This window comes from Brachionichthys hirsutus, chromosome 5, assembly GCF_040956055.1.
Source record: "Brachionichthys hirsutus isolate HB-005 chromosome 5, CSIRO-AGI_Bhir_v1, whole genome shotgun sequence".
In the NCBI taxonomy this organism is placed as follows: domain Eukaryota; kingdom Metazoa; phylum Chordata; class Actinopteri; order Lophiiformes; family Brachionichthyidae; genus Brachionichthys; species Brachionichthys hirsutus.
In genome coordinates, this window is record NC_090901.1 from 16,364,347 (window position 1) to 16,387,300 (window position 22,954).

Below are 22,954 nucleotides of genomic sequence, written 5' to 3' on the forward strand. Positions count from 1 at the left end.
GGCTGATGGTGCTTCTGTCAGTCTGCCCCAGGGCAGCTGTGGCTACAACAGTAGCTTCACCACCACCAAGGATGGAGTGAATGAATAATGCACAATGTAAAGCGTCTTTGAGTGTCGAGAAAAGCGCTCTATAAATCCAACGAATACTACATAACAAGCAGTCAAAGATCTTGGTAAATTCATGGTGTGAAGAGTGAGTGAAGAGTTTTCAGTAAACCCTGCCTTCCTGTTCATGCAGCCATCTTTGTCTATGAGCGTCTGTGAACTGTCCAGGGACAGTCCCACTTCTCCCTTTGTTGCTTTTCTGTTTGTTCTCTTTCTGCCTTTTTGTCCTTATATCCATCATGAAGAGACGTTCTCACACCCAAGATAAAAAAAGATGAGGGAAAAAATTCACTCTCCCCTTCTGTAAAAAGCTACCTGAGCGAGAGAGCAAGGCGGAGAGGAGGTGCGAGCAGAGGAAGGGAGTGTCTCTGCCGTCCTTCCACTGGAATGGGCATGTCTAATTGTGTCACAGTAATAAATGAATAGGTTTTTTGTGGAGGGGTCAGGAACCTCCTTTTGATCAGAGGTCCATCAAAGCCAATGGTTTATTTCCTCTGTTCGGTCACCCCACCCTCTGAATCAGGGGTGGGCAAACTTTTTGACGTGCGGCCACATTGGGTTTGAAATTTTAACCGAGGGGCCGGGCCAGGAGCATTTGGATGGATCGTGTGCAAACCTCATAGCACAGTACACACACAGATAAATGTACAACCCGATTTACTAACAGTGTGTACGAAGGACTGCATTTTTCAAATGTGCAAAATAGACCTAATCCAGGTAGTACGTTTGTCTCAATGAATATGCAAGATGCAGCATTTACACATATTTTGGCACAACGGTGTGAGGAGAAATGTAAATAGATTAAAATAGAACAACAGTGTGAGGAGAAATGTAAATAGATTAAAATAGAACAACAGTGTGAGGAGAAATGTAAATAGATTAAAATAGAACAACAGTGTGAGGAGAAATGTAAATAGATTAAAATAGCACAACAGTGTGAGGAGAAATGTAAATAGATTAAAATAGAACAACAGTGTGAGGAGAAATGTAAATAGATTAAAATAGAACAACAGTGTGAGGACAAATGTAAATAGATTAAAATAGAACAACAGTGTGAGGAGAAATGTAAATAGATTAAAATAGAACAACAGTGTGAGGAGAAATGTAAATAGATTAAAATAGAACAACAGTGTGAGGAGAAATGTAAATAGATTAAAATAGAACAACAGTGTGAGGAGAAATGTAAATAGATTAAAATAGCACAACAGTGTGAGGAGAAATGTAAATAGATTAAAATAGAACAACAGTGTGAGGAGAAATGTAAATAGATTAAAATAGAACAACAGTGTGAGGAGAAATGTAAATAGATTAAAATAACACAACAGTGTGAGGAGAAATGTAAATAGATTAAAATAGAACAACAGTGTGAGGAGAAATGTAAATAGATTAAAATAGAACAACAGTGTGAGGAGAAATGTAAATAGATTAAAATAGAACAACAGTGTGAGGAGAAATGTAAATAGATTAAAATAGCACAACAGTGTGAGGAGAAATGTAAATAGATTAAAATAGAACAACAGTGTGAGGAGAAATGTAAATAGATTAAAATAGAACAACAGTGTGAGGAGAAATGTAAATAGATTAAAATAGAACAACAGTGTGAGGAGAAATGTAAATAGATTAAAATAGAACAACAGTGTGAGGAGAAATGTAAATAGATTAAAATAGAACAACAGTGTGAGGAGAAATGTAAATAGATTAAAATAGAACAACAGTGTGAGGAGAAATGTAAATAGATTAAAATAGAACAACAGTGTGAGGAGAAATGTAAATAGATTAAAATAGAACAACAGTGTGAGGAGAAATGTAAATAGATTAAAATAGAACAACAGTGTGAGGAGAAATGTAAATAGATTAAAATAGAACAACAGTGTGAGGAGAAATGTAAATAGATTAAAATAGCACAACAGTGTGAGGAGAAATGTAAATAGATTAAAATAGAACAACAGTGTGAGGAGAAATGTAAATAGATTAAAATAGCACAACAGTGTGAGGAGAAATGTAAATAGATTAAAATAGAACAACAGTGTGAGGAGAAATGTAAATAGATTAAAATAGAACAACAGTGTGAGGAGAAATGTAAATAGATTAAAATAGAACAACAGTGTGAGGAGAAATGTAAATAGATTAAAATAGAACAACAGTGTGAGGAGAAATGTAAATAGATTAAAATAGAACAACAGTGTGAGGAGAAATGTAAATAGATTAAAATAGAACAACAGTGTGAGGAGAAATGTAAATAGATTAAAATAGAACAACAGTGTGAGGAGAAATGTAAATAGATTAAAATAGCACAACAGTGTGAGGAGAAATGTAAATAGATTAAAATAGCACAACAGTGTGAGGAGAAATGTAAATAGATTAAAATAACACAACAGTGTGAGGAGAAATGTAAATAGATTAAAATAGAACAACAGTGTGAGGAGAAATGTAAATAGATTAAAATAGAACAACAGTGTGAGGAGAAATGTAAATAGATTAAAATAGAACAACAGTGTGAGGAGAAATGTAAATAGATTAAAATAGAACAACAGTGTGAGGAGAAATGTAAATAGATTAAAATAGAACAACAGTGTGAGGAGAAATGTAAATAGATTAAAATAGAACAACAGTGTGAGGAGAAATGTAAATAGATTAAAATAGAACAACAGTGTGAGGAGAAATGTAAATAGATTAAAATAGAACAACAGTGTGAGGAGAAATGTAAATAGATTAAAATAACACAACAGTGTGAGGAGAAATGTAAATAGATTAAAATAGAACAACAGTGGGATGAGAAATGTAAATAGATTAAAATAGCACAACAGTGTGGGGAGAAATGTAAATAGATTAAAATAGAACAACAGTGTGAGGAGAAATGTAAATAGATTAAAATAGCACAACAGTGTGAGGAGAAATGTAAATAGATTAAAATAGAACAACAGTGTGAGGAGAAATGTAAATAGATTAAAATAGAACAACAGTGTGAGGAGAAATGTAAATAGATTAAAATAGAACAACAGTGTGAGGAGAAATGTAAATAGATTAAAATAGAACAACAGTGTGAGGAGAAATGTAAATAGATTAAAATAGAACAACAGTGTGAGGAGAAATGTAAATAGATTAAAATAGAACAACAGTGTGAGGAGAAATGTAAATAGATTAAAATAGAACAACAGTGTGAGGAGAAATGTAAATAGATTAAAATAGCACAACAGTGTGAGGAGAAATGTAAATAGATTAAAATAGAACAACAGTGTGAGGAGAAATGTAAATAGATTAAAATAGCAATGACGCTGATCTGTCAAACCTGGTGATTGCATCTGTTTTTCATAAATTTCACTTGAAGGCATAAAGTTAAACAAATCAACATTTATTGAAAAAATATGATCACTTCCAACATTCAAAACATATCAAAACACCCAACGAAATACTACCGGTAAATCTCAATCATTTCTGCTGCACTCATTTTTGTTCCGCTGTGCATAAATGTGCACTTAATTAAAAGACGCACTTTCAAACTTGCCAGATGCATTTCTTTCATAACAGAACATACAAACAGGGAACAGAGTTGTTGGTCTCCCTTTTTTGCCAGTGCATCCAAGTCTGGAGTTATTCTCTCCAGACTCAGGATAGATCTGAGGTGTTGGTCCGTTAACTTGGATCTGTGACGGGCTTTATTGATCATGACACTGAACGTCTGCTCACACACGGAGGTCGAGCCAAACAACAGCGTCATCTTCTGTGCCGTCCTCCGTCCGGAGGTTTGGAAACGTTGCTTCGTTCAGTGAGGCATAAAAGTCATTCAGGTTAAGAGAAGAGACTTGAACTTATCCTTTAAGGTGGAGTCCGACTGAAGATCGATCAGTTCCAACTGCAAATCATGTCTGTGGTTCCTCTGCTTGGGCGAAATCCACTTTGAGACTCAGGAAGGATGCTTTCTGACAGGGGGGTGAGTCTGTCGGCCAAGACCCGAGCAAGGGCTTTCCCTATGGTGGACAGGAGAGAAATGCCACGGTAATTCCCGCAGTCTGCCTGGTCTCCCTTCTTGAATATGGAGACAATTAAGGCATCCCTAAGCTGGGCAGGGATTTTCTCTTCTTGCCATATGTTGAGAAGCAGGGCATGGACGTTGTTAAGAAGATCGGGCCCGCCTTTCTTCAGGACTTCTGCTGGGATGCCGTCTGGCCCAGCAGCATAAGCCCATCTTTGGAGCAAAGGGGGGTCAGGCAGCGGTAGCTGGGGCCATATACCGCTCGCGTGGCATCGAAGAAACCTCGTATCTCCAGAGTCAGCAAGTTGCTGAATCTCCAGAGCCTTCGTTGTCCACCACTGGTTCTTCAGTTTCCTGACTAGCTTTTGGACAGATGCCTTCGCTTTAGCATGGGCTGCTCTTTTAACCTTGCAGTGGATGTTATTCTGCCAGGTTATGAACGTTTGCCGCTTGATGTCAATGAGCTGTTGAATTTGTGTGTCGTTCTCATCATACCAGTCTTGATGTCTCTGCTTTTTGTGACCGAGGATGTTTTTACAGGAGTCCGTGATGGCAGTGGAAAGCGTGCACCAGTGTGTTTCAGTATCCTCCGGATTCTGTTTGGGCAAGGCAGCGCCGAGAGCGTCCTGCAGCCGTTGTCGGTAGGCGGTGTCATCCAGCCGCTCGAGGTTAAGCTTCGGCCGGCTCTGCCTTTTCTGCACCCTCCTTTTCCGCATTAAGCGGATAGACATGATGGAGCGAATAAGGCGGTGGTCAGTCCAGCAGTCGTCTGCACCGGTCATTGCTCTGGTGTTGATGACATTACGGCGGTCTTTGGAGCGGACAATGACATCGTCGATCAGATGCCACAGTTTGGAGCGAGGATGCATCCATGATGTTTTGAACTTTGTTTTCTGACGGAAAAGTGTGTTGGTGATGGCCAGGTTGTGCTCTGAGCACTTGGTTAGCAGTAGTAAGCCGTTGGAGTTGGTGTTTCCAACCCCTTCTCTCCCCAGCGTACCCCTCCATAGATGGTGGTTTCAACCCACTCTGGCGTTAAAATATCCAAGCAGGATTAACTTGTCCTCCTTGGGCACTTCTGATAGGATTTTGTCCAGGTCAGCGCAGAAGGCCTCCTTTACTTCGTCCTGTGCATCAAGCGTTGGGGCGTAGGCACTAATAACAGTGGTCATCTGACTGCTTGCAAGCATCAGACGTCCGGTCATCAGGCGCTCGCTGATGCCCACAGGGAGTTCATGGAGGTGGTTGATGAGGCAGTTCTTGATAGCTAAACCCACACCATGGATTCGTGGCTCATTAGCAGGCTTTCCTTTCCAAAAGAAAGTATATCCGCCTTTCTCCTCCTTCAGCTGCCCTGCATCAGCCAGTCGGGTCTCGGAGAGTGCTGCGATGTCGATCTGGAACTTCCTTAGCTCTCTGGAGATGATGGCAGTTCGCCTTTCAGGTCGATCACTGGCTTGGTTGTCCATGAGGGTCCGAACATTCCAGGTTCCAATATGTGATTTCTTTTCTTGTTTTCGACCGTGTGGTGGTGATTCCTCTGGATGCGGTATTCCAGACAGGACTTCGTGAGGCAGGCTATGTTTGGGGTACCTTTTCTAACCCCCTCCCCTACTGGGGTGAGCAGAGTGGATCCTGATTAGGGCTGCTCAGTCATGGGTGCAGCTGCCGAGAAGCTCTTTCTGCCTCAGTCCAAGAACTTAGCGACTGAATCTAACACCCACCGCCTGTGTGCCAGGTTGTGACTAGGAACTCCCAGACTTCACTCTCTTGTCCCCGTTACCACTTCCTGATCGCCACAGGACTTTGTTTTGTCCAGGATGTCAAATGGATGGGTTCCCTTTGGGAGGACGCCTGCGCGTGACGTCTTTTAGCGTGGGGAGACTGATGCGACTGCAGCCACCACACGGTCCTTGGCAGAAAGTGGCCTAGATCCAATGGCATGGAAACCATGACGACTGGAGACCACCCTCTGTTGCAGCCTTCATCCGCCTTCGGTGCCGTTGTGATTCACAGTACCGTCCTCCGCCACTTCTGCCGTTGAGGTCTTTGGATCGCGCTTTGTCTGGAAACTCCCCCTCGACCTTACCGCCTTGGGTGACCCTACCAGGAGCTGAAGCTCCCGACGGCATCGCTCTTAGGTTCATTGGAACGCGCAAGGTTCTCCACCACGACATGGTGGCGATCATTGAGTAAAGAGTAATACGCTACACGCCACCGGTTGTCAGTGCGCCATCTGTTGGTGAAACACGGGTATTGCAGAGTCAAAATGAAAGTCGTGATTTTGAATTTTTTGGTAATTGGACAAGTTCGGCGGGCCGGGGTTTGCCCATGTCTGCTCTGAATAGATCCAGTAGTCCCTCATTTTCCGCGGGGGTTACGTTCTAAAAATAACCCGCAATAAGTGAAATCCGCAATGTAGTAATCTTTATTTTATTTTAATTATTATACATGTACATAAATGTTTTAAGGCTGTAAAACCCCTCACCACACACTTTATACACGTTTAACAGTCAGGCATTAATCTAAATAGATTGTTTCAGTATTATAGAATGAAACCAAAGATCAAAACCTTTTCAGAACTAAACATTTGTTTGACAAATAAAAATATATAGTACGTACAGTAAACGTTTTCCTGTTAATAATGTTAAGGCGTGCAGGTCGAGGAAAGAGCCGCTTGGAGTGCAGAAGAACAAATATTCTACTCGTACTGTCTTTAGCCTCTCATGGGCTGCTTTATTGGATAGCTTAGCACAGCGGAACGGCAGCGGCTACATGTATCAACAGGAAGAAACAAAACCCAAAAGGGACGTGACGTTTATGCTCCTACAAAATAAAAGCCTCTTTTTACACAGAGAATAAGAGCGCTATTAAACAAACGCGTAACAAATAAATATGATAGCTTCTAGAAATAACAAATTTAATTTTAATGATCAACCTACGAGGTTGAGCACATAAGACATGATTAATAGCGACTTGCGCGTATTTCACAGTTCCTCCGACCGCGACTCTTCGTCCTTGCGCCGCTTCAATGCGCGTTCAAGTGCAAAAAAAAAAAGAAAAATTGCATTAAAAAACTCTGCGAAGCAGTGAAGTCGCAGAAGATGAACCACATTATATAGAGGGACTACTGTATCCTTAAAGCCACTAGTGTACTGAAGGATTTTCACCATCCCTTTAGTAATGTTAGCTTACGGGTCAGTCTCCAGGAAACATGCTCGAGTTTTATTCCACCACAGTGGTGGAGGGCATTTTATGATTTAACCACCAAATCATCACTTTGGACCGATGAACTGTATATTTTGATCTATTTATGCAACCATTCAGACATTAGCAGAGACCTCCAGCTGGCCGATACATACTGCAGCATCAGAATCTAGCCACCTCATTGGTGGAGTAAACAGCTCAGCTAGCCAATCAGCAGCAATGACTGCTGCAGCCAGGTGGATATCACAGCAGCCCTTATTCACAATACTCAACAGGTGGCAAGGTGGTAAACACAACTCTTAATACAAATACTGCAGACTGTTCACGTGATTACAATAAACAGCAATGTCACTTAATGACTAAATCAGTCAGTGGAAACAAACAGCATGTGGGAGGAGTCTGTAAAGTGAATTTTATGGTGTAGGGAATTTCCATGCTCGATGGAAATCCACATTACTACACTAGGAAGGCACGACATTTATTTTGGTAGTGCTATAACTGATTTTCATGAACGTCTTTATTAGTGACGACACACATGATACAGATAAACAGGGGTTAAAGATTGGCCGGGGGCGAAGCCCCACCTTCAGGGGATGAACTGAAAACATGACGAAACAGGAATGGAGCAGGCACGAGAACCGTGGTTGAATCTCAGCGCTGATTTCCGAACCAATTATACACTGATCTGCTGTTTATATAAATGTTTAAACTTTACCCACATTCTCCTCATTGACAACGCATCCACGATGGAGAACAAAGAACTGGAAGAGGGTTTAGAAAAACCCAAACAGTGACCAGGTTAGACGGCAAAAACAAAGGACAGAAAGCCCGTCAATCCACGCACGTCTGCCTTCTATGGCCTCTAAGCGTGGGCCACAGCGGGCCCAGCGCCGCCCTGGCTGACTGGGGAAGCTTCTGATTGGGCTGCAGCCCTGCTACATTCAAGATTCAAGATTTAAGATACTTTATTGTCATTATAATAATAATAATAATAATAATAATACATTTTATTTATATAGCGCTTTTCTTAGAACTCAAAGACGCTTTACTGTGTACATAGTAAAAACAATAAAATAAAACAAAAAATACAAACAATAAAAATGTGAACACGGATATAGAATCAATAAAATTCAAACAGTAAAATAATACATTAAAAGTGAACACGGTTTAAGCAGTCAATAAAAATTCCAACAGTGCAATTATACAGTAAAAGCAATGTTAAACAGATACGTTTTAAGATCTTTTTTAAATGAATTTAGATCCGGGTTTGCTCGTAGCAGTTGTGGGACTGTGTTCCAAAGTGTGGGTGCAGCAATGGAGAAGGCTCTGTCACCCCAGGTTCGGAGCTTGGTCCTACAGGGGAGGGAGAGGAGGTTGGCGTCTGCGGAGCGGAGGGAACAAGATGGGGTGTGATGGTGGAGCAGATCTGTGAGGTAGGGGGGGGCCAGATTATGGAGAACTTTGAAAGTGATGAGGAGGACTTTGAACTGTATGCGTTGGGGGACCGGGAGCCAGTGAAGGTTTTAAGGACCGGGGTGATGTGTTCACGGGAGCGGGTGTGGGTAAGGAGGCGAGCAGCGGAGTTTTGAATGTATTGCAGTTTATGTAGGGTTGTTGATGGTAGTCCATAGAGAATGCTATTGCAGTAGTCGATTCTGGAAGTGACGAAGGCATGGATCAGGGTTTCGGCGGCAGAGAAGGACGGAGGCGAGCTATGTTCTTGAGGTGAAAGAATGCAGTCCGGGTTATTTGTCTTACATGATGATGAAATGACAGTGTAGAATCGAGGATGACGCCAAGGTTGCGGATAAGTGGGGAGGGAGTGAGGGTGGTATTGTCGAAATCGAGGCCAAACTGTTGGGTGGATTTTGTGATATTTTTTGAACCAGTGAGGATAATGCCTGTTTTGTCACTGTTTACTTTGAGAAAATTGTATTTCATCCAACTTTTGATGTCATTTAAACAGTTGGTGACTGTGGAATGGACCTTGGAGTCTATGGAGTTTGTGGTAATGTATAGTTGTATGTCGTCAGCATAACAGTGGAAATGGAGAGAATGACGACGGATGATGTTGCCAAGTGGGAGGATGTAGAGGATGAAGAGGAGAGGACCAAGCACTGAACCTTGGGGGACACCTTGTAATAGTGGGGCTGTAGGGGAGGAGCAGTGGTTGATGTGAATGAACTGTTGTCGGTTTGTGAGGTAGGACTGAAGCCAGGACGGAGCGGGGCCGGTGATGTTGAGGGTCGTCTTGAGGCGGGATAGGAGGATGGAATGGCTGATGGTGTCCAATTCTGAGGTGAGGTCCAGAAGGATGAGGATGCTGAGATGGCCGGAGTCGGAGGAGAGGAGGGGATCGTTGGTGACTTTGATTAATGCTCTTTCAGTGCAGTGTGGAATGGTTCAAACAGACTGTTGGCGTTGAGGTGAGTCTGAAGTTGTGCAGCAATGACATGCTCTAGAATTTTAGACAGGAAGGGGAGGTTGGATATGGGCCGGAAATTTGATAGATTTTCAGGGTCAAGACCAGGTTTTTTAAGTATTGGGGTAATAGCTGCCAACTTGAGAGACTGTGGAACAGAACCAGAAGTGATTGAGGAGTTTATGATTCTAGTGATCAGCGGAGAGATTATGGGGAGACAAGTTTTAATGAGTGGAGAGGGAATAGGATCTAGGGAGCAGGTTGGAGTTTTAATGCCTGTTAGAAACTGAGTGAGCTGTACAGATGAGATGGGGGTGAAGTGAAATAGTTGCTGAGTGGAACTAGAGAACGGTGAACCAGGAGGAGCTAGGTGAGTTGGGGGGAGATTAAGGGAACTGTAAATATTGTCGATTTTGGACTGGAAAAAAGATAGGAAACTATTACATTTGGCGATAGTGAAGGATGAGGAGGTGTTGTCTTTAGGCTAAAGTGTGTGACCAGTTCAGAGGGGTTATCAGACGGTGGGGGAGGGGAGATGGCCAGCTTGGTGGTAAGGAGTGCAGCGAGAGCAGAGGGGTCGATGGATTTGAGGTTTCTGAAGACTATTTCACGCTGTGTTCTGGAGATAGTAAGGGGAATATGTAAGTTAAATGTGATGGCAAGGTGGTCAGATATGTGGAGGTTGTGGATTGTGATGCCAGTAGTGCAGACTAGATCCAGGATATGGCCTCGAGTGTGGGTGGGGGAATTAACTTGTTGAGTCATGTTGAAGCAGTTGAGAAGTTCCAAGAATTCGGTAGCGGGTTTGGAGTTTTGATCGTCGATATGGAAGTTGAAGTCGCCACCCAGAAGAATGGCTGATGAGATGGCCCTTAACTGGGTGAGAAAGTCTGTAAATTCTGATAGGAAAGAAGGGTTGGGCTTGGGGGGGCGGTAGATTACAGCAGTGACAAGGGGGGAGGGACCGGGCAGTTTGAAAGTCGTATATTCGAATGACTGAATATTCAAGGGAAAAATAGTAGTGACTTTAATGTCCTTTCTGAAAATGACTGCTGTGCCCCCACCCCGCCCTCCTGGACGGGGGGTTTCAATGTATGTAAATCCAGGAGGCGTTGTTTGATTTAAAGAAAAGTAGTCCAGGGGTTTATGCCAGGTTTCGGTCAGACAGAGGAAATCCAGTTGATTGTCAGTGATGTATTTGTTTAGGATGAGGCCCTTGTTATTGAGTGAACGGGTGTTGAGGAGGGACATCTTGAGATGACGTGAGTCTGGCGTGTCACGCGGACAGCGGGGTAGCGGACGGAGATTGGTCAGAGTCACTCGTTTGTTGTGATGACATAATGCAGAAGGATCCCAGCGGTGTGACCAGAAAGATGGAATGGCGTTGGCGGATGAGATGTGATAGGAGGACATACGACCTAAGTCACAGTTTGCAGGATAGGAGCTGCGGGGTAGTCCGAGTCGCCGGGGATAAGCAGCGCAGAGCGGGCGGCAGCGGTGGTGTAATCCACGGAGCCGAGGTGGAGGACTGCAGCGGCACGCTGTGCAGGGCCGGTGGGTTCTTTATGATCGCTGAGCTTACTCGTGTCTTGTTTTCATTCTGTTCAAGAGCAGCTACCTGGTCACGCCTCGTTAGAGTCCATTGTGATCCATCCTCCCCAAACCAAGGGGCATTCATAGGACTGATTGTCATGTCCTCATTTAAAAGACCACAGGTTATAGGTGTGGCTTGAAGAGCAGAAGGTGGAGGCGGTATTCGAGGGGTTTGGATTAAATTGCCCTGATCGGCAGCAGAGGGGCGAGATGAAGCACGTGCTGAAGTTCTCTGGGAGTAGATAATGGTGGTTATTACAGCGTTTGGGCAGCAGGGGGAGCTGGCGATGAGGACCGGTGATGGAGAGGTCCCTGAGGAGGAACAGGGGCCATCAGAGGCCGGCGTGGTGACCTGTGCCGTCGGTGGTGTGGTGGGGTGAGGAGGTGCGGTCAGTCAATGATGGGGAGCTGTGGAGACTGCGTGGGACATGTGTCCCCTGGAAGCTGGGACGGAGACCGTCTCTGCTGAAGAAGGAAGCTCGATTCCAGAAAAGGTTGAAGTTATCAATAAAAACCAGGTTGTGTTCCGGACAGGCCGACTGCAGCCGGCTGAAGCGACCAATGCCCCGGTGCAGCGTGGGGGCGGGGCCAGAGATAAAAACGGACTTTCTGCTGTCTTTCAGTTCGTTAAAAAGACGCTTAAAGTCCTGTTTTAAAACCTCGGACTGCTGCTTGCTGGTGTCGTTGCTTCCTACATGGATGATAACGTTCCTCATGTGCGGGTGGTCCGTGATGACCTGCGGGATGTGTTGCCTCACATCAGAGACGTGAGCCCCCGGCAGAGAGTGGGTCACGGCGTGTTTGGCCCTGATGTGCTTGATGACGGAGTCCCCAACGATCAGTGAGGTGGGACGCTGCTCCGAGATGTTTTTGCCGGCTGGTCTCGGCCAGCGGGCGGCGCGTCTCGGCATGTCGCCCGGCCGAGGGACGGGGGACGGCTGAGACCTCCGGGGCCGCCGGTGTGAGGGGGAACTGCGGTGTGAGGCAGCTGGCAGCGGGGGAAAGTCTGCCTCATCCAGGACGGTGAACCGGTTTGAGAGCTCCAGGTCGCAGGGTGGCGCGGGCGGCGACTTCTTCCTCCCGCTGTGCCCGCGCGCTGCGGACCAGAGCCCGTGATTGACAGTGGAGCTATGGATCAATAGGTCGGGCGTGAATGTGGCCTTTACAGGCCGCCTTGGTTTTGCTCCCTGTCGGAGCCAGAGATCGTAGGCGCCCGGGGACGCGACCGGGATGGTAGAATCCAGGTCTGGCCCGGCGGCGGCGGCAGCGGCGGCGGCGGCGGCAGCGGCGGCGGCAGCGGCAGCGGCGCCAACTGTCACCCGTGAATCTCAGAACGATTCACTCTCTCGGATCTGGTACAGAGTGGAAATGCGACCCTCCAGCTCAGCAATCGTCTGACTCAGATGGTGGCGGCGATCGCAGCCGGACGGCGAGGTGGTGACGGCATCTTAGATGAGGAAGTTTTTTGGCGGCACTTCCTTGAATACCGCAGTTTCGTCGTTTATTTTGCGGGATCTTTACAGCTGATGCGGCGTATTTAGAGAGGTTGTTAACAGGATTCAACAGACTACTGCATGATTTGCAAAAGGTCTTTTTTGATTATCCTACAACTCTCTGCGGCGCAAAATCCTACAGCTCTCTGTGGCGCCAAAGTTTGAAATCCGAAAAACATAATAAAATGGTGAGAAGGCCCACGGCTTAAGGCACACATCATAACATCACACTGGTGTCTGTGGTGCGGATAGATTTCAGCTGCCATGGCACACTGAAGACTCACGGACACACAAGTCATGCTTTGGATGAATGTCAGAGGAGGCCAGCAATAGTACAGGAGGAGGACAAAGGCTTCAAAGAGTCCAGTGTTAAGTGCAGCCACTTATTGTGTACACACACACACACACACACACACACACACACACACACAGCAGAGTCACAGAGAAATGAGAGTCGGAGAAATAGTTTGTTGTGCACATTATTTTTGTGTTTTTCAGTCTTGCGTGTGGTTTTTATTTTTGTCTGAACTGTCAAATTGTACAATAAAACCTTCATCCTCTTCTTCCTCCTCTTCCTCTTCTTCTTTCTCTTCCTCTTTTTCCTCCTCTTCCTCTTCTTCTGCCTCCTCCTACTCCTCCCCATAACAACTTGGTCATATGTGCTCCTACAGCAGGTCAAAGGTCAGTAGGAACTATGGAGCTGCTGGATTTGTTGTATTACTCATGTACTCTTCAGTGAAGTAGTGATATTATTACACGATACCTTAGCAGGGAGTGTTCTTCACTCGGAAGAGGTCATTTACCTGTTGAGAGGTTTTAGCATGGAGTTAAACTCATTTTCTTTAGAACCTTTTTACAGTACTTTACTCCATGGAATGGCTTTTTCAAAGCCCAGTTCATGTTTCTGCTACAGCACCTTATTAAACCTCGATCAAAATAAGTTATTAATGCCTCACTTAAAATGTCGTTAATGGTGGAGGTTCAGTTTTATAGCGCGAGACGTAACATGAACTGCACTCGTAACGGACAGGTGCGTCCACCTGTATTCACCTATTCAGGTCATCAACGTGGATGGCAGAAACAGACAGACTCTGCTGGAGGACAAGCTGCCTCATATCTTTGGCTTCACTCTGCTGGGGGATTACATCTACTGGACTGACTGGCAGAGACGCAGCATTGAGAGGGTCCACAAAGGCACTGCCGTTCGAGAGATCATCATTGATCAGCTGCCGGATTTAATGGGGCTTAAGGCTACCAAAGTCACAGAGACGTACGGTAAGAGCAACAGGCTGCAGGTCCTGCAGGAACTGCTCAGCACAAACATGAAGAAAGCAGCTGTGATATGGGTTAACACTGTGTCCAGGTACAAATGGCTGCGCAGTGAATAATGGGGGGTGCAGCCATCTGTGTTTCTGGTGTCGACTGGCTGTCAGTTGTGCCTGTCCAATGGGGATGGAGCTCCTGTCAGACCTGCACACCTGTGTGGTGCCCGAAGCCTTCCTCCTCTTCACCAACAGGTATGTCAACCTGCTCACATGTTTCACAACTTTTTCTTACTTCGATTGTTACATACCTACAGAGACAAAAAGGCAGATGATGCGACATGCATGCAAACATTATTTTTGTGTGTGGATTTTTAAACTATAATTCGTTGTATTGTTTATAATGGTTTACTCTTACTATGAACCAAAATACGGACGATCCTTGCTTAAATTGATTTTGACAAATCGATCGAAAAACACAGGAATATACCTCTACTACGGAGTGACACGTACCGATGCTGTCCTTCAACATAGTATTATAGTCAGGAGCCTAGCGGAGTGACACGTACCGGTGCTGTCCTTCAACATAGTATTATGGTCAGGAGCCTCACGGAGTGATACGTACCGATGCTGTCCTTCAACATAGTATTATAGTCAGGAGCCTAGCGGAGTGATACGTACCGGTGCTGTCCTTCAACATAGTATTATAGTCAGGAGCCTCGCGGAGTGATACGTACCGGTGCTGTCCTTCAACATAGTATTATAGTCAGGAGCCTAGCGGAGTGACACGTACCGGTGCTGTCCTTCAACATAGTATTATGGTCAGGAGCCTCACGGAGTGATACGTACCGGTGCTGTCCTTCAACATAGTATTATGGTCAGGAGCCTCGCGGAGTGATACGTACCGATGCTGTCCTTCAACATAGTATTATAGTCAGGAGCCTAGCGGAGTGATACGTACCGGTGCTGTCCTTCAACATAGTATTATAGTCAGGAGCCTCGCGGAGTGATACGTACCGGTGCTGTCCTTCAACATAGTATTATAGTCAGGAGCCTCGCGGAGTGATACGTACCGGTGCTGTCCTTCAACATAGTATTATAGTCTGGAGCCTCTCGGAGTGATACGTACCGGTGCTGTCCTTCAACATAGTATTATAGTCAGGAGCCTAGCGGAGTGATACGTACCGGTGCTGTCCTTCAACATAGTATTATAGTCTGGAGCCTCGTCCTTACGCCACAATTTGTGAATGGATTGTAGATGCTTGGGCTAACTGTCTGCTAGCATTGTTGTTCGAGCCTTTGCAAAAGCAGGCATAATTTCCAAGGCGCCGCCGCCGCACGGCCCGGAAAGTGACTCTGACGGTGAAGAAAGGGAAGCCGGCATGTTTGATGGAGATCTAGTGCAGCCGTTCAATTCAGAAACAGAGGATGAGGACTTTGATGGGTTTGATTGATGATGATTAAAAAAATGTGAGTACCAAACTCAGTTTTGCTCCGGCTCTATTTTGCATCATGCCGCGCCTTTTGAGCCAGCCCTATGTATGTTTAAAATACCGAAAAAGCAGCCGTTAATGAGACAGCGCCTAATCACCAGGTGCGCCATATGGTCGTGAAAATATGGTAATAAGTGTTTGTATTACTTTTACCTCTGCCAAGGAGGTTGTTTTTTCATTGGCATTTGTTGGTTTTATGTTTCACAGAGATGGTGACATGATTTGATTTATTTTATAGATTCAACGGATATTTCAATATTGGGCCATCCAATATTGGCATTTTCTCAATCTTAGCTCAATTTTAAAGCTTGAAATAAAGGATGAGATGAATTAGGTCAGGAAAATGTCTACAAGAGAAAATTGATGGATGAATAGATGGATAGATGCTTCCTAACCTGCATTGAACTGACAGAATTCATTCCAGTCATCTCCTGCTTTTTTTCTTCCTCAGGGATAACATCAGGAGTATCTCACTGGGCACCAATAGCAATGATGTAGCCATTCCTCTAACAGGAGTTAAAGAGGCATCCGCCCTGGACTTTGATGTGTCTGAAAGAAGAATATACTGGACAGACATACAGTCCAAGGTATTTGATTTATAAAATGGTATTAATGATTATCTGTGTCGGTTCTCCGTTTTACAGGACATGGTAAATCATGATGAGCAAAAAAGAAGAGTCAACTGGACTTGTTCAAGTTCGATCGAAGACGTTTCACCTTCATCCAAGTTCTGAGAAACTGGTTGAGAGTTTAGATACTTCTACTCTTGTTGGAACAGAAAACAAAGAATCAAAGAAGGGACCGAAAGGCAATCAGACTCCCTAGGACTATCAGCATTTCCTTTTTGAATGCTAATACTCCCCAGCAGTTATGAAACCTGACTAACGAATCCCCTGGCGTCATTAGCATCCATAAGGTGAAGACTTCTTTTACAGGGATGCCACCCAGCCAGTGGTTCAGGTATGTGGACAACACCTGGGTGAAAATCAAGACCCAGGAAGCGGAGGCCTTTACAGACCACATCAATACGGTGGATCGCAACATCATGGTCACCCAAGAAGATGTTCAGGGCCAAACCTGGGGATTTGTTAGTCAGGTTTCATGACTGCCGGGGGGCATTAGCATTCATAAAGTAAATGCTAATGCTCCTGGGGAGTCTGATTGCCTTGGTGGTTTGGGTCCTTTGTTTTCTGTTCCAACAAGAGTATAAGTATCTAAACTCTCTACCAGTCCCTCAGAACTGAAGGAGCCTCTTGGATGAAGGTGAAACATCTTCAGTCAAACTTGAACAAGTCAATTTGATTCCTCTTTTTTGTTAATCATGATTTATTAATAATTAAAAAAATAGAAAGTTCTGTTGAAACTACATAAACAGTTTTGACATGCTTCAGCTGACAGACTAAACCAATTACTGGCCTGTTCAGGTAATGATGATGATGATGAATGCACCAAAATTCTCCAGGCCCTTGTGAAGAATTGTGAGACATGCATCAGATACAGGAAACCAAAGTGAAAGCCTATGGCCTCAACTTACAATGAAACTGTAGGTCTGGATTTGCATGACCTAACGCCAGGAGAGTGTTATATGCACACCATTGACCACGTCACAGGCTTCAGTGCAGGGAGCATTGTCACCACAAAGAAACCCAGGGAGACAACTGCAGCAGAACCCAAATCTGCCTTCGGTTCTCACTGATAAGCCACCAGCTCTAGAGGTTACTAATATGAATGCTTGGCTAGCCCAGCACAACACAGCATTAAATGCTGCAAGAAGAGCATTTACAGAAGCTGAATGTTCTGAGAGGATCCAAAGAGCCCTTTGTAAACAACTGCGGCCCATTGAGGACCGATACGAGACAGCCGACATGGTCTACTTCAAACAGATGGATTGTAAAGAATGGAAATGTCCAGGTGTGGCCATCGGCTGGAGGTGACTGAAAATCATATCACCTCTCCAGAATCTGGGCCAAATAAGAATAATTATGACACTGAATATGCGAGAGGCTCCTCTAACAGATAATGAAACTGACATGCTAAAGTCAAAGATTGGCCAAATATTGTGGGTTGCAAGGCAGAGTCGACCCGACATAATGTGTGACATATCCCTCTTGGCATCCAGTACAAAGAATGCCACTGTGCAAACAAACTTAGAAAACTGAAATCAGAAGAGGTGACCTCAAGAGGTGACCTTGAGGTTTCAGCACTTGGGAAGACAGCTCCCTTAAACTTGTGGTGTTTCATGATTCCTCAATGGGAAACCTTCCAGACGGAGGCTCTCAAGGCGGACACCAGGGGCCTCATGCATCAACCGTGCATACGCACAAAAACCTGGTACATTCTCACGTCAAAGTTCAGATCTATCAAGAGTTAAATTACCGTGGAAATGTGTGGTGCCTCACTCCAACGTCATGGCTGGCGTACGCACGTTTATACAGCTGTTGGCCCATTGGCGACACCTAGAGTTGATGCTGGGAAACTGTTATATTAAATACATGTCACATACACATCAAGACACATGAACAATGAACACCGACAAACAATGAACGTACCCAGCTGTCTGCAATTACAGGAGTGAACAGAAAGGCATGTGCAAAGTGGTACCGAAAACACGGTCAACAATGGCCACCTTGGCTCTAATGGAAGCGATTACAAATGGTGCGATTCAAAGAGAGCGTGTGTCCAGCTGTACATGTTTTAATAAGTCTGAACACCCTGCGATTTTGCAAATTCTCCTGCTTAGACATTAAGGGGTCTGAAAATTTCATCTTAGGTGCATTTCAACTGTGAGAGACAGATTTCAAAAGGTTGTTAGCTGAATAAAGACACCTGTCCACCCCACAATCAGTCAGATTCCAACTACTACCATGGGCAAGACCAAATAGCTGGCAAAAGACACCCGAGAAAACATTATAGACCTCCACAAGGCTTGAAAGCACAGGGCAATTGCCAAGCAGCTTGGTGAAAAAAGATCAACTGAAAATGTGCCGTCAAGGATGACTGTCAATCTCCCTCGGACTGAGACTCCATGCAATGTCATATCTTGGGGTATCAATGACAAGAAAGGTGAGGAATCAGTCCAGAACTACAAGTGAGGAGCTGGTCAACAACCTGATTAGAACTGGGACCACCACTTTAGGTAGGTTACTATCGGTCGTAAGACGTCATGGTTTAAAATCAAGCATCACACTGAAGGTTCCCCTGCTTCAGTCAGCACATGTCCAGGCCCATCTGACGTTCGCCAATGACCATCTGGAGGATCCAGAGGGGTCACGTGGAAAGCTTTTTGGTCTTAACTCCACTCGCCATGTTTGGAGGAAGAAGAAGGATGAGTACATCCCAAGAACAGCATCCCTACTGTGAAGCATGGGGGTGGAAGCATCATGCTTTGGGGGTGTTTCTCTGCTCGGGACAGGACGACTGCACTGGACTAAGGAGAGGATGAACAGGGCCATGTATTGACAACCTCCCTCCCTCAGTCAGAGTATTTAAAACGGGTTGTGGCTGGGTCTTCCAACATGACAATGACCTGAAGCACAGCCAGGATAACCAAGGAGTGGCTCCGTAATTAGCATGTCAAGGTTGTGGACTGGCCCAGCAAGTCTCCAGACCTAAATCCAATCGAAAATCATTGGAGGGAGCTGAAACTGTGTTGCATGGCGACACAGAGGTCTGGTCTGTATATTTCAGAAACTTCTGATTGAGAGGGATTTTCATGCACACCCCCTCTCTGGTCCATAGAAGAGAATATGTTCAATGTAAGCAGTTCTGTGGGACAAAAATATTGCTGGATGGCAGAAGATAAAGACACCAGAAACTCAAATGACCAAATGTTAGAACTGAGGTATGCAGAAGAGCTTCTCTGATGATACAACACGTCAAACCTTGTGCATTGTTGTCATTAATTAAAGAAGCTTTCAGTGAGTTATTCCTGATTCAAGTCAGGTTTGTTTTACATTTAAATTGGAACTGTGTGTTTCTCATTGTTTCCTCTGACTTCTCCTCAGACAATCAGCAGAGCATACATGAATGGCAGCTCTGTAGAACATGTCATAGAGTTTGGATTAGACTACCCAGAAGGCATGGCAGTTGACTGGATGGGTCACAACGTCTATTGGGCTGATACAGGCACTAATCGCATTGAGGTAGCCCGGCTAGATGGCCAGTACCGGCAGGTTCTGGTTTGCAAGGAGCTTGACAACCCACGTTCACTGGACAACCCACGATCACTCGCATTGGATCCAGCCAATGGGTAAGAATGAGAATTCACTGGTCACATTTTCCATTTTTGTGGGACATTTTTATTTTGCCTTATTTTTGCCCCTCCAACACCATGACCAGTATGTGGCTGAGATACAATACATGGCATAGCATAGCTGTGACTGGGGAAAAGTGAACCAACAACTCACTGAACTGTGTCCATCCTCTCATCTCATCTCATCATCTCATCTCATCTTCTTCCGCTAATCCGGGGCCGGGTCGCGGGGGCAGCAGCCTAAGCAGGGAAGCCCAGACTTCCCTCTCCCCGGCCACTTCCTCTAGCTCTTCCGGGGGGGATCCCGAGGCGTTCCCAGGCCAGCCGAGAGACATAGTCTCTCCAGCGTGTCCTGGGTCTTCCCCGTGGTCTCCTCCCAGTGGGACGTGCCCTGAACACCTCACCAGGGAGGCGTCCAGGAGGCATCCTAAATAGATGCCCGAGCCACCTCATCTGGCTCCTCTCAACGCGGAGGAGCAGCGGCTCTACTCCGAGCTCCTCCCGGATGACTGAGCTTCTCACCCCATCTCTAAGGGAGAGCCCAGCCCCCCTACGGAGGAAGTTCATTTCAGCCGCTTGTACCCGGGATTTCGTTCTTTCGGTCACTACCCAAAGCTCGTGACCAAAGGTGATGGTAGGAACGAAGACCGACCGGTAAATTGAGAGCTTCGCCTTTGGGCTCAGCTCTCTCTTCACCATGACGGATCTGTGCAGGGTCCGCATTACTGCAGACGCTGCATCCTTCCCTCACTCGTGAACAAGACCCGACGTACTTGAACTCCTCCACTTAGGGCAGGATCTCCTCCCCGACCTGGAGGGTGCACTCCTCCCTTTTCCGACTGAGAACCATGGCCTTGGATTTAGGGGTGCTGATTCTCATCCCGGCCGCTTCACATGCGGCTGCGAACCGATCCAGTGAGAGCTGGAGGGCGTGGCCTGATGAAGCCAACAGGATCACATCGTCTGCAAAAAGCAGCGACCCAATCCTGAGGTCACCAAACCGAACCCCCTCAACGCCCTGGCTGCACCTAGAAATTCTGTCCATAAAGGTTATGAACAGAATCGGTGACAAAGGGCAGCCCTGACGGAGTCCAACCCGCACTGGAAATTGGTCCGACTTATTGCCAGCAATGCGGACCAAGCTCTGGCATATATGGAGCAGACACCCCGTATCAGGGGGTCCGACACCCCATACTCCCGGAGCACCCCCCACAGGACTCCCCAAGGATGTGGACTGGTTGGGCAAACTCCCATGCACCCTCAAGGACCCTGCCGAGGGTGTAGAGCTGGTCCACAGTTCCACGGCCAGGACGAAAACCACATTGCTCCTCCTGAATCCGAGGTTCGACTATCCGGCGGACCCTCCTCTCCAGTACCCCTGAATAGACCTTACCGGGGAGGCTGAGGAGTGTGATCCCTCTATAGTTGGAACACACCCTCCGGTCCCCCTTCTTATAAAGAGGGACCACCACCCCGGTCTGCCAATTCAAAGGCACTGCCCCCGATGTCCATGCGATGTTGCAGAGTCATGTCAACCATGACAGCCCGACAACATCCAGAGCCTTAAGGAACTCTGGGTGGATCTCATCCACCCCTGGGGCCTTGCCACAGAGGAGCTTTTTAACTACCTCGGCAACCTTGGCCCCAGAGATAGAGGAGCTCACCCACGAGTCCCCAGGCCCTGCTTCCTCACTGGAAGGCATGTCGGTGGGATTGAGGAGGTCTTTGAAGTAGTCCCTCCACCAATCTACGACGTCTCGAGTCGAGGTCAGTCGCGCACCATCCCCACCATATACAGTGTTGACCGTGCACTGCTTCCCCCTCCTGAGACGCCGGATGGTGGTCCAGAACCTCTTCGAAGCCGTCCGGAAGTCGTTTTCCATGGCCTCACCGAACTCCTCCCATGCCCGGATTTTTTCCCCAGCAACCGCGGTAGCTGCGCCCCGCTTGGTCTGTCGTTACCTGTCAGCTGCCTCTGGAGTCCCACAGGCCAAAAAGGCCTGATAGGACTCCTTCTTCAGCTTGACGGCATCCCTCACCACCGGTGTCCACCAAGAGGTCTTGGGATTGCCGCCACGACAGGCACCGACCACCTTACGGCCACAGCACCGATCGGCCGCTTCAACAATAGAGGCACGAAACATGGTCCACTCGGACTCAATGTCCCCTGCTTCCCCCGGTACATGGTCGAAGCTCTCCCAGAGGTGGGAGTTAAAACTCCTTCTGACAGGAGATTCTGCCAGACGTTCCCAACAGACCCTCACAATATGTTTGGGCCTGCCAGGTCTGTCCGGCATCCTCCCCCACCATCGGAGTTGACTCACCACCAGGTGATGATCGGTTGACAGCTCCGCCCCTCTCTTCACCCGCGTGTCCAAGACATGCGGCCGCAAGTCCGGTGAGACGACTACAAAGTCGATCATCGAACTGCGCTCTAGGGTGTCCTGGTGCCAAGTGCACATATGGACACCCTTATGCTTGAACATGGTGTTTGTTATGTACAATCTGTGACGAGCACAGAAGTCCAATAACAAAACACCACTCGGGTTCCGGTCAGGGGGGCCATTCCTCCCAATCACACCCCTCCAGGTCTCGCTGTCATTGCCAACATGGGCGTTGAAGTCCCCCAACAGAACGAGGGAATCCCCAGAAGGAGCACTCTCCAGTACCCCCTCCAAGGACTCCAAAAAGGGGGAATACTCTGAACTGCTGTTTGGACCATAGGCACAAACAACAGTCAGGATCCGTCCCCCCACCCGAAGGCGGAGGGAGGCTACCCTCTTGTTTATTGGAGTAAACTCCAACATACAGGCACTGAGCCGGGGGGCAATAAGTATTGCCACCCCTGCCCGGCACCTCTCACCAGTGGCAACTCCAGAGTGGAAGAGAGTCCAACCCCTCTCAAGAAGAGTGGTTCCGGAGCCCTTGCTGTGTGTCGAGGTGAGGCCAACTATATCCAGTCGGAACTTCTCAACCTCGCACACCAGCTCAGGCTCCTTCCCTGCCAGAGAGGTGACGTTCCACGTCCCTAGAGCTAGTTTCTGGAGCCGAGGGTTGGACCGCCAAGGTCCCCACCTTTGGCTGCCGCCCAGCTCACAATGCAACCGACCCCTCTGGTCCCTCCTATGGGTGGTGAGCCCACGGGAAGAAGGTC

The 22,954-nt window shown here is 46.5% G+C and overlaps 2 protein-coding genes across 2 annotated transcripts in view; one reads left to right on the forward strand and one right to left on the reverse strand.

Annotated features, from left to right (window-relative positions):
- Positions 1–22,954, forward strand: part of LOC137893574 (low-density lipoprotein receptor-related protein 5-like) — an 85,159-nt gene that overhangs the window by 24,011 nt on the left and 38,194 nt on the right. Inside the window, exons 10-13 of the mRNA XM_068738985.1 lie at positions 13,852–14,068; positions 14,157–14,310; positions 16,000–16,135; positions 19,553–19,797. Coding sequence (XP_068595086.1) covers positions 13,852–14,068; positions 14,157–14,310; positions 16,000–16,135; positions 19,553–19,797 — 752 coding nt within the window. The remainder of the gene's footprint in view (positions 1–13,851; positions 14,069–14,156; positions 14,311–15,999; positions 16,136–19,552; positions 19,798–22,954) is intronic.
- On the reverse strand, positions 7,872–13,059 carry LOC137894364 (uncharacterized). The gene is given in 7 exon segments (XM_068739845.1): positions 7,872–7,883; positions 8,557–8,810; positions 8,813–8,977; positions 8,980–9,681; positions 9,684–9,956; positions 11,653–12,612; positions 12,996–13,059. Coding segments are annotated over 7 exon segments (2,430 nt in total).